The sequence below is a fragment of the Ovis aries genome, chromosome 2, assembly GCF_016772045.2.
Source record: "Ovis aries strain OAR_USU_Benz2616 breed Rambouillet chromosome 2, ARS-UI_Ramb_v3.0, whole genome shotgun sequence".
Lineage (NCBI taxonomy): Eukaryota > Metazoa > Chordata > Mammalia > Artiodactyla > Bovidae > Ovis > Ovis aries.
Genome location: NC_056055.1, coordinates 127,588,376 through 127,602,467, shown reverse-complemented (window position 1 = coordinate 127,602,467; position 14,092 = coordinate 127,588,376). Strand labels below are relative to the sequence as shown.

Sequence of the window (14,092 nt, the reverse complement as noted above, 5' to 3'; positions counted from 1 at the left end):
AGTGTGGCACATCAATTGACTCTTCCTTCCATGAATGGTATCTCTGTAACATGTGGTATTGTTTGACAGCATTTTACCCATAGCAGAATTCTTTCAAAATTGAAGTCGACCCTCTCAAATTCTGCCACTGCTTTATCAACCAAGTTTATGTAATATTCTAAATCCTCTGTTGTCATTTCAGCAATTTTTACAGCATCTTCACCATGAACAGTTTACATATCAAGAAATCACTTTTTGCTCATCCTTCAGAAGCAACTCCTCATGAATTAAAGTCTTATTATAATATTGCCGCAATTCAGTCACATTTTCAGGCTTCACATCTAATTCTAACTTTCCTCTTATTTCCACATCTACAGTTGCTTCCTCCACTGAAGTCTTGAACTCCTCCAAGTCACACCTGAGGGTTAGAATCAACTTTTATTAAACTCCTCTTAATGTCAATATCTTGACTTTTCACATGACTAACCAATGTTCTTAATGACATCTGGAATAATGAATTATTTCCAGAAGGTTTTCAATTGCTTTGCTCAGATCCATCAGAGGAATCACTATCTATGGCAGATATAGTTTTATGAAATATAATTCTTACATAAGAAGACTTGAAAGTAGAAATTATTCCTTGATCCATGGCTGCAGAATGGATATTATGTCAACAGGCATGAAAACAACATTATCTTGTACATCTCCATTAAAGCTCTCAGATAACCGGTGCATTGCCAATGAACAGTAATAATTTAAAAGGAATCTTTTCCTGAGCAATGGGTCTCAGCAATGGCCTTAAAATATCCAGTAAAGCATGTTGTCAACAGATGTGCTGTCATTCAGGCTTTATTGTTCCATTTATAGCGTACAGGTAGAACAAACTTAGCATAATTCTTGGGCTTCCCTGGTGGCTCAGATGGTAAAGAGTCTGCCTGCAATGTGGGAGACCCAGGTTCGATACCTAGGTTGGGAAGATCCCCTGGAAAAGGAAATGACTACCCACTCCAGTATTCTTGCCTGGAAAATCCCATGGATGGAGGAGCCTGGCAAGTTACAGTCCATGGGGTTGCAAAGAGTTGGATATGACTGAGCGACTAACACAAAGGGCCCTATGGATTTTCAGAACAGTAAGTGAACAATGGCTTCAACTTTAAGTCACCAGTTGCATTAGCCCCTAACAAGTGAGTCAGCCTTTGAAGCTTTGAAGCCAGTTATGTAATTCCTCTTTAACTATGAAAGTCCTAGATTGCATCTTCTTCCCATTGAAAGCTGTTTTCTTACATTGAAAATCTGTTGTTTAATGAAGCAACCTTCCTAATGGTCTTACTTAGATCTTCTGGGTATCTTGAAGCACTGCTTCACTTTGCACTTTTATGTTATAGAGATGGCTTCTTTCCTTTAACCTCAGGAACCAGCCTCTACTAGTTTCAAGGTTTCTTCTGTAGCTTCCTCCCCTCTCAGGCTTCATAGATTTGAAGAGAGTTAGAGCCTTACTCTGGATTAGGCTTTGGCTTGAGGGAATGTGGTGGCTTTTTTGATCTAACTAGACCAATAACATTTTCTCCGTATCAGTAATAAAGCTATTTTGCTTTCTCATCATTCATGTGTTCACTGCAGTAGCACTTTTAATTTTCTTCAAGAACTTTTTATTTGCATCTACAACTTGACTAATCTGCAAAAGAGGCCCAGCTTTCAGCTCATCTCAGCTTCTGATGTGCCCTTTCTATTAAGCTGGGCTTCCCAGGTGGCTCAGATGGTAAAGAATCTTCCTGTAGTATGGGAGACCTGGGTTCAATCCCTGGGTTGGGAAGATCCCCTGGAAAAGAGAATTTCTAGTATTCTTGCCTGGAGAATTCCATTGACAAGGGAGCCTGGCTCCATGGGGTCACAAAGAGTTGGACATGACTGAGTGACTAACACATACATTCTGTTAAGCTTAATCATTTCTAGCTTTCAATTTAAAGTGAGAGATGTGCAACTCTTCCTTTCCCGTGAACACTTTGAGGCCATTATAGGGTTGTTAATTTGTCTAATTCCAATATTGTCCTGTCTCAGGGAATAGGGAAGCCCAAGGAGAAGGCGAGAGACAGGGGAATGGTCAGCTAGTCAGTGAGTGGTCAGAACACAAACAACATTTATCAATTAATATCACCTTCTTGCATAGGTTAGGAGTGGTTTGTGGCACCCCAAAATGATTGCAATAGTAACATCAAAGGTCACTGATCATATAATACATATAACAAAAACATATAATAATAACACATATAGTAATAGTGAAAAATACATAACAAATACATTGTTATATTTAGCCACTGAGTTATTGTTTAGTCGCTGAGTCGTGTCTGACTCTTTTGCGACCCCATGGACTGTAGCCTGCCAGGCTCCTTCTGTCCATGAGATTTCCCAGGCAAGAATCTTGGAGTGGGTTGCCATTTCCTTCTCCAGGGGATCTTTCCAACCCAGGGATCGAGACTGTATCTCCTGCATTGCCAGGCGAGTTTTTTTAGCACCGAGCCGCCAGAGAAACCTCAGCAAATATATATATAACAATAAAAACATAAAAGACTGTGAGAATTACCAAAACCTGACATAGAGACATGAGGTAAACAAATGCTGTCAGAAAAATGTCACTGATAGACTTGCTGTATGCAGGACTGCCACAAACTTTCAACTTGCAAAACCAAACAAAAAAAGCAGTATCTGCAAAGCACAATAAAATGAGGCACAATAAGTGAATTATGTCTGTAATTATTTTAACTCTTCCTTAACAGAGTGAAATGCTCTGACAGCTGTCAATAAGATGTCAAACCCAGTGATTTAATGGCACATGTTTCTTTTTTCATTTCTGCATTTTCTCTGAAGCCAAAACAAGTTCTATAGTTTTAAAGTAATGAAGATTTTTAAAAAAGGGTGAAGTACAGGTATCTTGAGAAACCTCCCTCACTGAAGCACTTTTAATCTCAGAAGTGACATCCGCAGCAAGCGCATAGCAAGCTCCTGACCACAGGCATGAAGGGCACTCTGAGACTGAGGGTAGAATTTGAGGGATCACCAGTTCTCTCGGGAGATTTAATTGTGAAAGGAGGGGAAGATGCGCTAGTTTGGCCTTCTTGAAACAACTTACTTCAGGGAGTTAGCTCACCTAATTACTCCCCTTCATTCCTTCCAAAAAATGGGCCCTCCTACATGCACCACAGCGAGAGTCCACACACCTCTACAAAAGATTCCACACGACACAAGGAAGATCCCACATGCTGCAACTAAGGCTTGGCCCGGTCAAGTAAATAGATAAAAGTAAAACAATTGTGTGAGTCATGGCCGAGACCCCATAGATTGCTTCAGGATGGAGCTGGTCACCAGAAAGAACAACCACATGATTAGAGGCCTGGAATACTGGGGCAGCCTGCTCTCCTGGTATGAAAGGAAGGCTGGAGATTGACTTCCATCATATTGGCCAATGATTTAATCAATCGTGCCTATGAAATGAACCCCCCATAAAAACTCCTGACCCCAAAGCACATGTTGGTTAGTGATCACACTGTACCTGGAAGGTGGCATACCCTGTCTCTATGGGGAGAGAGCATGGAAGTTCCATGTCTGGGGCCCTTCCAGACCTTGCCCTTTATACGTCTTTATTTGGCTGTTCTGAGTTGTAGTCTTTATAATAAAATTATGATTGTAAGTGTAAAAAGTTCCTGAGTTACTTGACACACTATACTCTAGAACCCCAAGGGGGATAGAGACAGAAGAGGGATGCCATAGAGGAAAAAACACGTATCCATGTTGTAGAGAACGCTGGTCATTCTCCATGTTGATGAAGTAAAAATTCACACTCCAAGGCAATACGAGGAAAATTTAAGCATAATTCCTTGCTCTGCCCATTTGGGCCTTTTCCCTCCCCTCAAGTGTTCATTGTGCACGTGCATTATGAGTGAACCAAACCTCCCCAGGGGCAGAAATACCTGCTTAATCATAAAGATGAATTTTTCTCCTTCTGGCACCAGCCATGTCACTCCTTGGAAAATAACACAACTTTTTCAGCTTCACAAGGAGTCAAGATGACCCACTGCTTGCTTTGTATGTGCAGCCATCTTTGATGGGCTTTATGTACAATGCCAATACATCATTTCCCTTAAAGACAGTGACTGGTGCACAACAGACCCGTCAGGTGACCTGGGGCGATATGGACCATACCTAACGGAAGTTCTCAAGTACTAACTTATAAACTTATTAATGTTCCTAACTCTACCATTTGTATTCTGCTGATTTTTCATGATTATTGTTTCTTGTGTTACCAAATGAGTGGCTGAGACTCAAATAAAATTAATGATTAGGCAGCTTGAAACAATTGATCAAATACTCAGTTCTATAGGATCAATGATTATAAAAGGGTAACTCTAGGTATGGGAAGAAGCAACAAGATGAAACCCTTTCCTGAACTATAACAGAATAGTATGACAAGTGTTCCAGAAATTTTTGGCCACTGCTAATGAGTACAGTCCAGTAATAGTATATTGAGTGGGTTTTCAATGAAACACTTGCCTGACATGGGAATGAGCATTCCTAGCATCATGGGACAAATTGTTCATGAAATGTCTCCTGAATCTTGGTCAAAATTAGGACCTAAAGGGAAGGGATTGTAAACTAAAGAATATTGCCCACCATCCAGTTCTACAAGAAGTCATTAGCCACTGTGGTTGCTGATTTATAACACATGCTGAAAAGAATTCAGAGTGAAGAGTAGAATGAGGTACTTTGTGCTAGGGAAATGGACAGAACTGGCCCTTAGAAAGTTAAATATTTTCAGCAGAAATTTCTTATGAACCTGGATTCTTGTATCTTCTCATACTTAGAAAAGCATAACTAAGACGTCTGTTCCTAGTGACTAGCAGCAACTTTCTGTGGAGACATGTCCTTGATTACACGCACCCCCTTGCCAAAATCACATATATACTGTCCTCCCCCTTTACCTCTTCAGAACAGTTCTCAGAACTCTCTGAGAGACTTTCCTAGGTTATAATTCTCAGTTTGACTCAAACAAAATTTTCCATTTCTTTCTTATATTGGCTATTGATTAATGTTTTGTTGACAATATCCAGGCTTACTTTTTCACATAACAATAGCTTCTTGCAGTTAGGTACATGTTCATCCAGCTAAAAACTGTATTTCTCAGCTATCCTTGTAAATATGCATGTGTAAGAAAATTCCAAATGAAAAGATGTATGCAGAAGTGTTATACATCCTCTCTTTCCCTTTTTATGATGAAAGCTATTTTCTGTCTTTGAAAACTCTAACCCTAGCATTTTACCTTTCCATAGCAGATAACAGCTCTAATCTGTTCATATCTTTCTCTCTTAGCTTAGCATCTAAGATCCAAGAACTGACCCTCTTTAAAACATGTATAATACTACATAGGATTATTTAATACATTTATCTGCGAGATTAATAAATTCTGCCTGAAGTACCAAGAATGCAATGCGGCCAGTTGGTAATATCACATCACAAGGTCTGGATTCTGTACAGAAAAGATGTATGTTAATATGCACAGCCACTATTGCCAAAAGCATTTGCACAGACACAGTGTGAACGAGGCACCTGTAGGAAAAACTCCTCCATTAGGGCCATGGTCCATCGGTGGTGCAGCTTCCAGGATTTGGCTGGGTGACTGATGTCTGCTGCATGGAGAATCAGGGACATGGTTTTGGCTTTGTCAAGCCTGTCAAAACAAGGGCATGCTCAAATTATCAGAACGAAATAACCAACTACAGTCTTTGCCAAGTCCAAGCCCACAGATCTTTAATATGAAAACAAAATTATAACCTACCCTTCAGGTTGCTGCAAACTATTTCTTATATTTTTAATTTGCTGGAAGTGACCCGACATGTCTGTAGACAAAACCATTTCAATCACTAGGTTCCGAAGATCCCTGTGGAGTCATCAAAAGCAGAAAGGTTTGGCCTTTTTCCTTTGTTCTCAAGTGAAACATTTAATATTAAGAATTCCATTTTATTTTTTCTAATGGTATGAGCAGAAACGATGCTATATTTTTAAATATAAAAGAGCTTATAGAAGTTTGGCTTTAGGATGTTGCCAGGAGAACAATCTGTGAATGATGCTTGTAACATCTCCTTTTAAAGAACTGGATGCTTTCCCTCCCATATACGCAACCCTTCCCCACTCATACTTTCTAAATATTACTTTTAGAAATAATTAATATCAGAAAGGATCCTAACCAATTTTAGAGAAAAACCACTCTAAGGGAAGAATTTACTATTAATGAAACTACCACCATTATTCAATATTTATTCAATCCAGACAGTGTTTTAAGAGCTTTTTATGTGAGGGGCACTATTATTTCCAATCCAAGAGGACTGAGTTGTTTGCCCAGTCACACAGCTAGTATATAGCAGAGATAAGACTCAACTGCAAGAGTAGTACTACCAAAGCTGACAGTTGGACCACTCCATTGTACCAAGTTTCCATCATAAGAACTCCAGGAAACCAAGACTATAAGTGCCTGGGAATTCTCTGTTTAAGCTTTGGGGACCTTGAGCCTACATATCATTGATAGAGCTATTGGTACTGTTGAAATTATAACCAAGACACTATAAATATGGTGACCATATCACAAAGCCTATTCATGAATAAATCATTCTCACCCCAAGCAGGAGATGACTGAAGTGACCTAGCAGCAGCAGCAGCAGCAAAGCCTTACATGTTGTACAACTCATTGCTTGCTCAGTGCAGATAGGTAAAAAAGTCACTTATGCTGGAAATCATATTTTATTTTTATTCTGTGGCCAGTAGAGTAAGCTAGATTACAAGTGTATGACAAACTTGACTTATGATCTTGTGTCAAAGATGTTTTACCTAAAGTTGGTATGATTGAATGATTTGTTTTAAAAACAACACAGATTGGAGATTCTTGCTGAAAATTATGGGTGCTCAATCCATCTGGGTTTTTAGGATGGGAGCAATGAGAAAACAATACTCTGATTAGTTACTGTTCATGATATTGGATAGCCTGCTTAAAATATACTTCTACCCAAATATTAAGGGAATGGAAGATATCAAAGAAGTTAATACAATTATTCTCAATTAGATTTTTTCTCCTAAATTATGAGATATCCATGCTATAATACCAACTGTACCAAAACATTCATGTTAAGTAGGAAAAATGAGAGAAAAGCTTTATGAAATCTGTAAGATTTAATAAATACATTGTAGTTTGCAGATGTAATGTGAAAAAAGAAACAACAGACCCAAAATGCATTATTTGTGCTAAACCATTATCAAATCAAGATTCAATACCTAATTTATAGTTTTAACCTCCTCCAGGAGTAAAAACTTAAACCAGTCAAATATCTGGTCAGCACTAGGGAGGAAATCTGCCTGACAGACCCCTATTATCCCCCCAAAAAAGGTGACTTTGCCTGAAACAATCAGATCCTTGCTAGAATAACTTTCTTGTCTTGCCTCTTTCTACTTATAAAGTTCTGCCATTTTGTACAGTTATTAGGAGCTCCTTTTTATCTTCTAGATGGGATTTTGCCCAATTCATGAGTTGTTGAATAAAGTCAATAAGATCTTTAAAATTTACTCAGTTGAATTCTGTTTTGTAACAGTAATCAGTAAATGCTAGGTGTTATCAATAATCAACTAATAATATATCAATAAACTAGTACACAAAGGAAATGTGTTCTCTGTAAATTTTTTTTTGCCAAAATTTAAAAATCGCTGCATTTATGGTTACAAAAGTTACTTGAAGAAACAGATATGCAAACAGAAAACCTACAAGTCTTTAAAAAGCTATCCATATTTTAATTCTTGGTGAAATAGGATTAAGGTTATACTAGCAAATGCATTTTTATAGCCTTTGGAAACAGTGTTGGATTTATTAAATTCTACCATATCATAAATCATATATAAGTCAACTCATAAATCATGTGATATTGCTTCAGGGAAGAAGCCAATTCTGACTCCATGCTGGAACTATCTCTCTTATTTGTTTTCTGTTGCTTTTGTTATTGTAATCATACAGAATGGTTTGCCTCAGAGAATCTTGCCAATAGCCTTTGCACTTTGATTTCTCACCTCCCCTCACCTCTATATAAAAGAACCTGGCATCCAGACACCAATAAGATAGCTATTTTGAGGTGCTAGCCTTCCATCTTCTCTGTCTGCCTGCTCCCCAATTAAAGTCTCTTCCTTGCCTCAACACCATCTCTAGGATTCATTGGCCTATTGTGCAGCAAACAGAGCAAGCTTGGACCCAGTAACAATATTCTTGTATTTGTTAAACAAATTTGGGAATTTCCTGGCAGTCCAGTTGTTAGGACTTGGTACGCTTATTGCCAGAGTCACAGGTTCAATCCCTCGGGGAATTATGATCCCATAAGCTGCGTGGCATGGCCAAAAAAAAAAAACTTATAAAACCATTCAATTAGGATTTTTGTACAGTAAGCTACTTGTTTTGTACAGTAAGCTACTGTACAAAAATATAAAATATTATAGAAGCAAACTATTAGAATAAATAATAAAGATGTTAAAGAAAAAAGTGTAATAGAGAAATAACACATTGAAACAGCAATAGAATCAACTTAGAGAAGAAGATGGTTAATTCAAAGGAATAACAAAAATTACTAATGCAAATATAATCCCTGGGAAGGATAATCACTGATAAAGAAATAAATTAATCTTCTAAATGGAAATAGTCAATCTCTGGGACCTTAGGAACCAAATCTGCACCTACTTCGACCCTTGCCCTTCTATTCTCCACATACCCAACAGTGGTGCCTTTTATGATTAGATCCCAGCCTTCCTAGGTTGGTGACCCAACTGGGCTATGTTTCCTGTGGAATGAAATGTAAGACCTGAACTGGGTTCCCAAAATAAAATGACTCTTTCCTCCCATGTTAGAGCTTTTTCTATGTCTGTAAAAATGAGCCCATATTTTTTCTGGCCTTGAAAATTCAGAAAATTTGAATATTTGAAAAAAATAACCATGGGAAATTAGGGCTTCTTTAAAACTCTAAATTAACCTCTTATTTCTTTATTTTAAGGCAGACCTTAATCCCAGGTTACTTATTTGGACATTTGCTTTCAGCTTGATTTAAATTAGAAAACAAACAAATCTTTGATGTTTGCATCTGAATAGGATTTTTTTTCAGTGCATCAACTGATTAAATGAGATCTTTGTTAAAGATAAAGGCTTTTTAAAAAATGTAAGTAGGTCACAGAATACTAGGGATTTCAGTTCAGTTCACTCAGTCGTGGCCGACTTTTTGTGACCCCATGGACTGCAGGAAGCCAGCCCTCCCTATCCATCACCAACTCCCAGAGTTTACTCAAACTCATGTCCATTGAGCTGGTGATGCCATCCAGCCATCTCATCCTCTGTTATCCCCTTCTCCTTCTGCCTTCAATCTTTCCCAGCATCAGGGTCTTTTCCAATGAGTCAGCTCTTCGCATCAGGTGGCCAAAGTATTGGAGTTTCAGTTTCAGCATCAGTCCTTCCAATGAATATTCAGGACTGATCTCTTTTAGGATGGACTGGTTGGATTTCCTTGCAGTCCAAGGGACTCTCAAGAGTCTTCTCCAACACCACAGTTCAAAAGCATCAATTCTTCGGTGCTCAGCTTTCTTTATAGTCCAATTCTCACATCCATACGTGACTACTGGAAAAACTATAGCCTTGACTAGATGGACCTTTATTGACAAAGTAGTGTCTCTGCTTTTTAATATGCTGTCTAGGGTGGTCATAATTTTTCTTCCAAGGAGCAAGCGTCTTCTAATTTCATGGCTGCAGTCACCATCTGCAGTGATTTTGTTGACCCCCCAAAACTGTTGGAGCCCCCAAAACACCAAGGTGAAGGAATAGATCAAGATCATCATGGAGGATCTGGAATTAGTCCTGGGCAACCTGAAGGATGTAGCCAAGGAACTTAAGGAACATGTTTATAGTCTATTGATCACAGTTTTGTGTGGAGAGGAGATACCCCGTGTCTAAGATCAGGAGCGGCGGCTGTGCTTTGCTGGACCAGTCATGAGGAGATATCCCATGTCCAAGGGCAAAGGAGAAGCCCCAGCAAGACGTTAGGAAGGGGAATTCACGTTTAGAATCAAACTCCATTCCTGCCAGAGACGCTCAGAGGGCTCAAACAAACCTTGTGTGCACTTGGACCCAGAGACCCCACAAAGACTGAGACAGAACTATGTTTGATCATTTCCTGTGGAGGTACGGGTCAGCAGTGGACTGCAGCAGGGACAGGGGCTCTGGGTGCAGCAGACTTGGGTATGGCATAAGCCCTCTTGGAGGACGTCACCATTAACCCCACCATAGAGCTAACTAGGGACGTACTTACATTAAAAAGTCTCTATGTTTATCTGAAATTTACACTTAATTGTATGTCTTTTATTTTTATTTGATATATCTAGCAATCCCACAGTAAATGAAGGGGATAATGATGACCAAGAAATGTATGCTGAGTGGGAGGAGTACATCTTATTATTTTCTCCTGCATGGCAATAAGCAATACCTTTTCATGTATATTTTTTTTTTTAGAATACAGATGGTTTGGAGAAATATTTACGATTACCCTCTGCATCTAGGTCATTTTAGCATATTTGTAGCTTTTCCCCCAAATAGTGAATTTTTGTTTTTTAAAAAAGTTCATATCCACATACAAAAAAGTAACATATGAAGGAATCAGACACAAAAATTCTGAATTAATGTAAGACCACATATGGTACAACTGAGCAGAACTCCATTCCAAGGAGGGCTTTCCTGGTGGCTCAGATGGTAAAGAATCAGCCTGCAATGCAGGAGATGCAGGAGACGCAGGTTCGATCCTTAGATCAGGAAGATCCACTAAAGAAGGTAACGGCTACTCACTCCCCAATTCTTGCCTGGAGAAGTCCATGGACAGAGGAGCCTGGAGGCCACAGTTCATGTGGTCATGAAGAGTCAGACATGACTCAGTGAATAAGCATTTTAGCACCATTTCAAGGAGTACGTAATTATGTATCTTAAGGTGTTATGCAGTATGTGGTCTTATGGATTGGTTATGATGCATATAGATGTTGAATTGGCCTTGAAATAGTTCAGCTCCATCTACAGAGCCTTGTTCCTGAATAGTCTTCCAGTACTAATCTTCCAGTCAAGGGGAATTTAGTTTGTTTTGTGATTAAAGGATTGACTTTCACCTGTTTTCTTCATGTTAAATCATATAACATTTTCCTTGAAATTAAATTTCCTCTATATTTCCTCTGAAACTCACCTCCAGTCATCTTTGGATAAATTTACCAGGACATTCATTTCTTCTTCTTGCATAAGTCGATAAGCTGCACTCACATGATGATTTTCAAGGACAGAGCGATCGTTATACAAAATAGCAACATCTGACCTAAGAAATAAAAGCAAAATGCCTACTAGAGGATTTCTTCAGATCTCATGAGTATCTATTGAAGTCATAAGGCATAATAATATCAGTAAAATCCAATAATTGAACACCTAAATTTACAGAGGTACTTAGTTTCCTTATTTTTTAAGACTGTATAACAATTTTAAAAAACAGACTTTATCTTTTACAGCAATTTTAGGATTAAAACAAAATTGAGCAGAATGTACAGAGATCTGCCCTATACCCCTTGGTCCCACACATGCATAGCCTCTCCCATTATTAACATTCCCAACCACAGAGGTACATTTATTAGAACTGATGAGCCTACATTAAACATCAGTATCAGAGACCATAGTTTCCATTAAGGGTTTACTCTTAGTGGTGTAAATTTTATGGGATTGGACTGATATATAATGACATGTATCTATCATTAATGTATTATACAGAGTATTTTCACTGCCCTAGAAATCCTTTGTGATCTGCCAATTCAGACTTCACTTCCCATCCCCTTAACACCTGGCAACCACTGTTTATTTTTTATTGTCTTCACAGTTTTGCCTTTTCCAGAAAGTCATATGACTCTATGTAACCTTTTCAGATTGGATTCTTATACCTTTTAGTATGCATGGAAGCTACCTTCATATCATTTCATGGCTTGATAGTTCAATTCTTCTGAGCACTAACTAATATTACATTATTTAGGTATATCACACTTTATTTATCCACTCAGCTGTTAAATGGCATATTACTAGCTTTCAAGTTTTGGAAATTATTAATAAAGCTGCTATAAATATCCATGTGCAGGTTTTCATGTGTACATAAGTTTTCAGCTGCTTTGGATAAATACCAAGGAAAGTAATTATCAGCTCATATGGTGAGAATATATTTAGTTTCATAAGAAACTACCAAACTGTCTTCCAGTATGGTTGTACCATTTTGCATTCCCATCAGTAATGCCTGAGAGTTCCTATTGATTAACATCTTCACTAGTGTTTGGTGTGTCAATGTTCTGGATTTTAGCCTTTCTAATAGATGTATAGTGATATCTCATTGTTTAATTTCCATATCCTTCAATTCAGTTCAGTCACTCAGTCGTGTCCGACTCTTTGCAACCCCATGAATTGCAGCATGCCAAACCTCCAAGTCCAACACTAACTCCCGGAGTGCACCCAAACTCATGTGCATTGAGTTGGTGATGCCATCCAGCCATCTCATCCTCTGTTGTCCCCTTCTCCTCCTTCCCCCAATCCCTCCCAGCATCAGGGTCTTCTCCAATGAGTCAACTCTTCACATGAGGTAGCCAGAGTGTTGGAGTTTCAGCTTCAGCATCAGTCCTTCCAATGAACACCCAGGACTGGTCGCCTTTAGGATGGACTGGTTGGATCCCCTTGCAGTCCAAGGGACTCAAGAGTCTTTTCCAACACCACAGTTCAAAAGCATCAATTCTTCGGTGCTCAGCTTTCTTCACAGTCCAACTCTCACATCCATACATGACCACTGGAAAAACCACAGCCTTGACTAGATGGACCTTTGTTGGTAAAGTACTGTCTCTGCTTTTGAATATCCTATCTAGGTTGGTCATAACTATTCTTCCAAGGAGTAAGCGTCTTTTAATTTCATGGCTGCAGTCACCATCTGCAGTGATTTGGGAGCCCCCAGAAATAAAGTCTGACACTGTTTCCACTGTTTCCCCATCTATTTCCTATGAAGTGATGGGACCAGATGCCATGATCTTAAGTTTTCTGAAATTTGAGCTTTAAGCCAACTTTTTCACTCTCCTCTTTCACTTTCATCAAGAGGCACTTTAGTTCCTCTTCATTTTCTGCCATAAGGGTGGTGTCATCTGCATATCTGAGGTTATTGATATTTCTCCCAGCAATCTTGATACCAGCTCGTGCTTATTCCATTCCAGCGTTTCTCATGATGTACTCTGCATAGAAGTTAAATAAGCAGTGTGACAATATACAATCTTGACACACTCCTTTTCCTATTTGGAACCAGTCTGTTGTTCCATGTCCAGTTCTAACTGTTGCTTCCTGACCTGCGTACAGATTTCTCAAGAGGCAGGTCAGGTGGTCTGTATTCCCATCTCTTTCAGAATTTTCCAGAGTTTATTATGATCCTCACAGTCAAAGGCTTTGGCATAGTCAATAAAGCAGAAATAGATGTTTTGCTGAAACTCTCTTGCTTTTTCCATGATCTAGCGGATGTTGGCAATTTGATCTCTGGTTCCTCTGCCTTTTCTAAAACCAGCTTGAACATCTGGAAGTTCATGGTTCATGTACTGCTGAAGCCTGGCTTGGAGAATTTTGAGCATTACTTTACTAGCGTGTGAGATGAGTGCAATTGTGCAGTAGTTTGAGCGTTCTTTGGCATTGCCTTTCTTTGGGATTGGAATGAAATCTGACCTTTTCCAGTCCTGTGGCCACTGCTGAGTTTTCCAAATTTGCTGGCATATTGAGTGCAACACTTTCACAGCATCATCTTTCAGGATTTGAAATAACTCAACTGGAATTCCATCACCTCCACTAGCTTTGTTCATAGTGATGCTTCCTAAGGCCCACTTGACTTCACATTCCAGGATGCCTGGCACTAGGTGAGTGATCATGCCATCGTGATTATCTGGGTCATGAAGATCTTTTTTGTACAGTGCATATCGCTCAGGACATATAACATGGAGAATCTTTCCATATGCTAATTTGTCATCT

General features: G+C 38.9%; 1 protein-coding gene across 6 annotated transcripts in view; it reads right to left on the bottom strand.

Moving 5' to 3' along the window:
• Positions 1–14,092, bottom strand: part of PDE1A (phosphodiesterase 1A) — a 401,628-nt gene that overhangs the window by 58,305 nt on the left and 329,231 nt on the right. For all 6 annotated transcript variants that reach the window (XM_060409673.1, XM_060409672.1, XM_042243653.2 and 3 more), the window contains 3 exons: positions 11,262–11,387; positions 5,807–5,908; positions 5,578–5,698 (listed from right to left, as the gene is read on the bottom strand). In XM_060409673.1, coding sequence (XP_060265656.1) covers positions 5,578–5,698; positions 5,807–5,908; positions 11,262–11,387 — 349 coding nt within the window. The remainder of the gene's footprint in view (positions 1–5,577; positions 5,699–5,806; positions 5,909–11,261; positions 11,388–14,092) is intronic.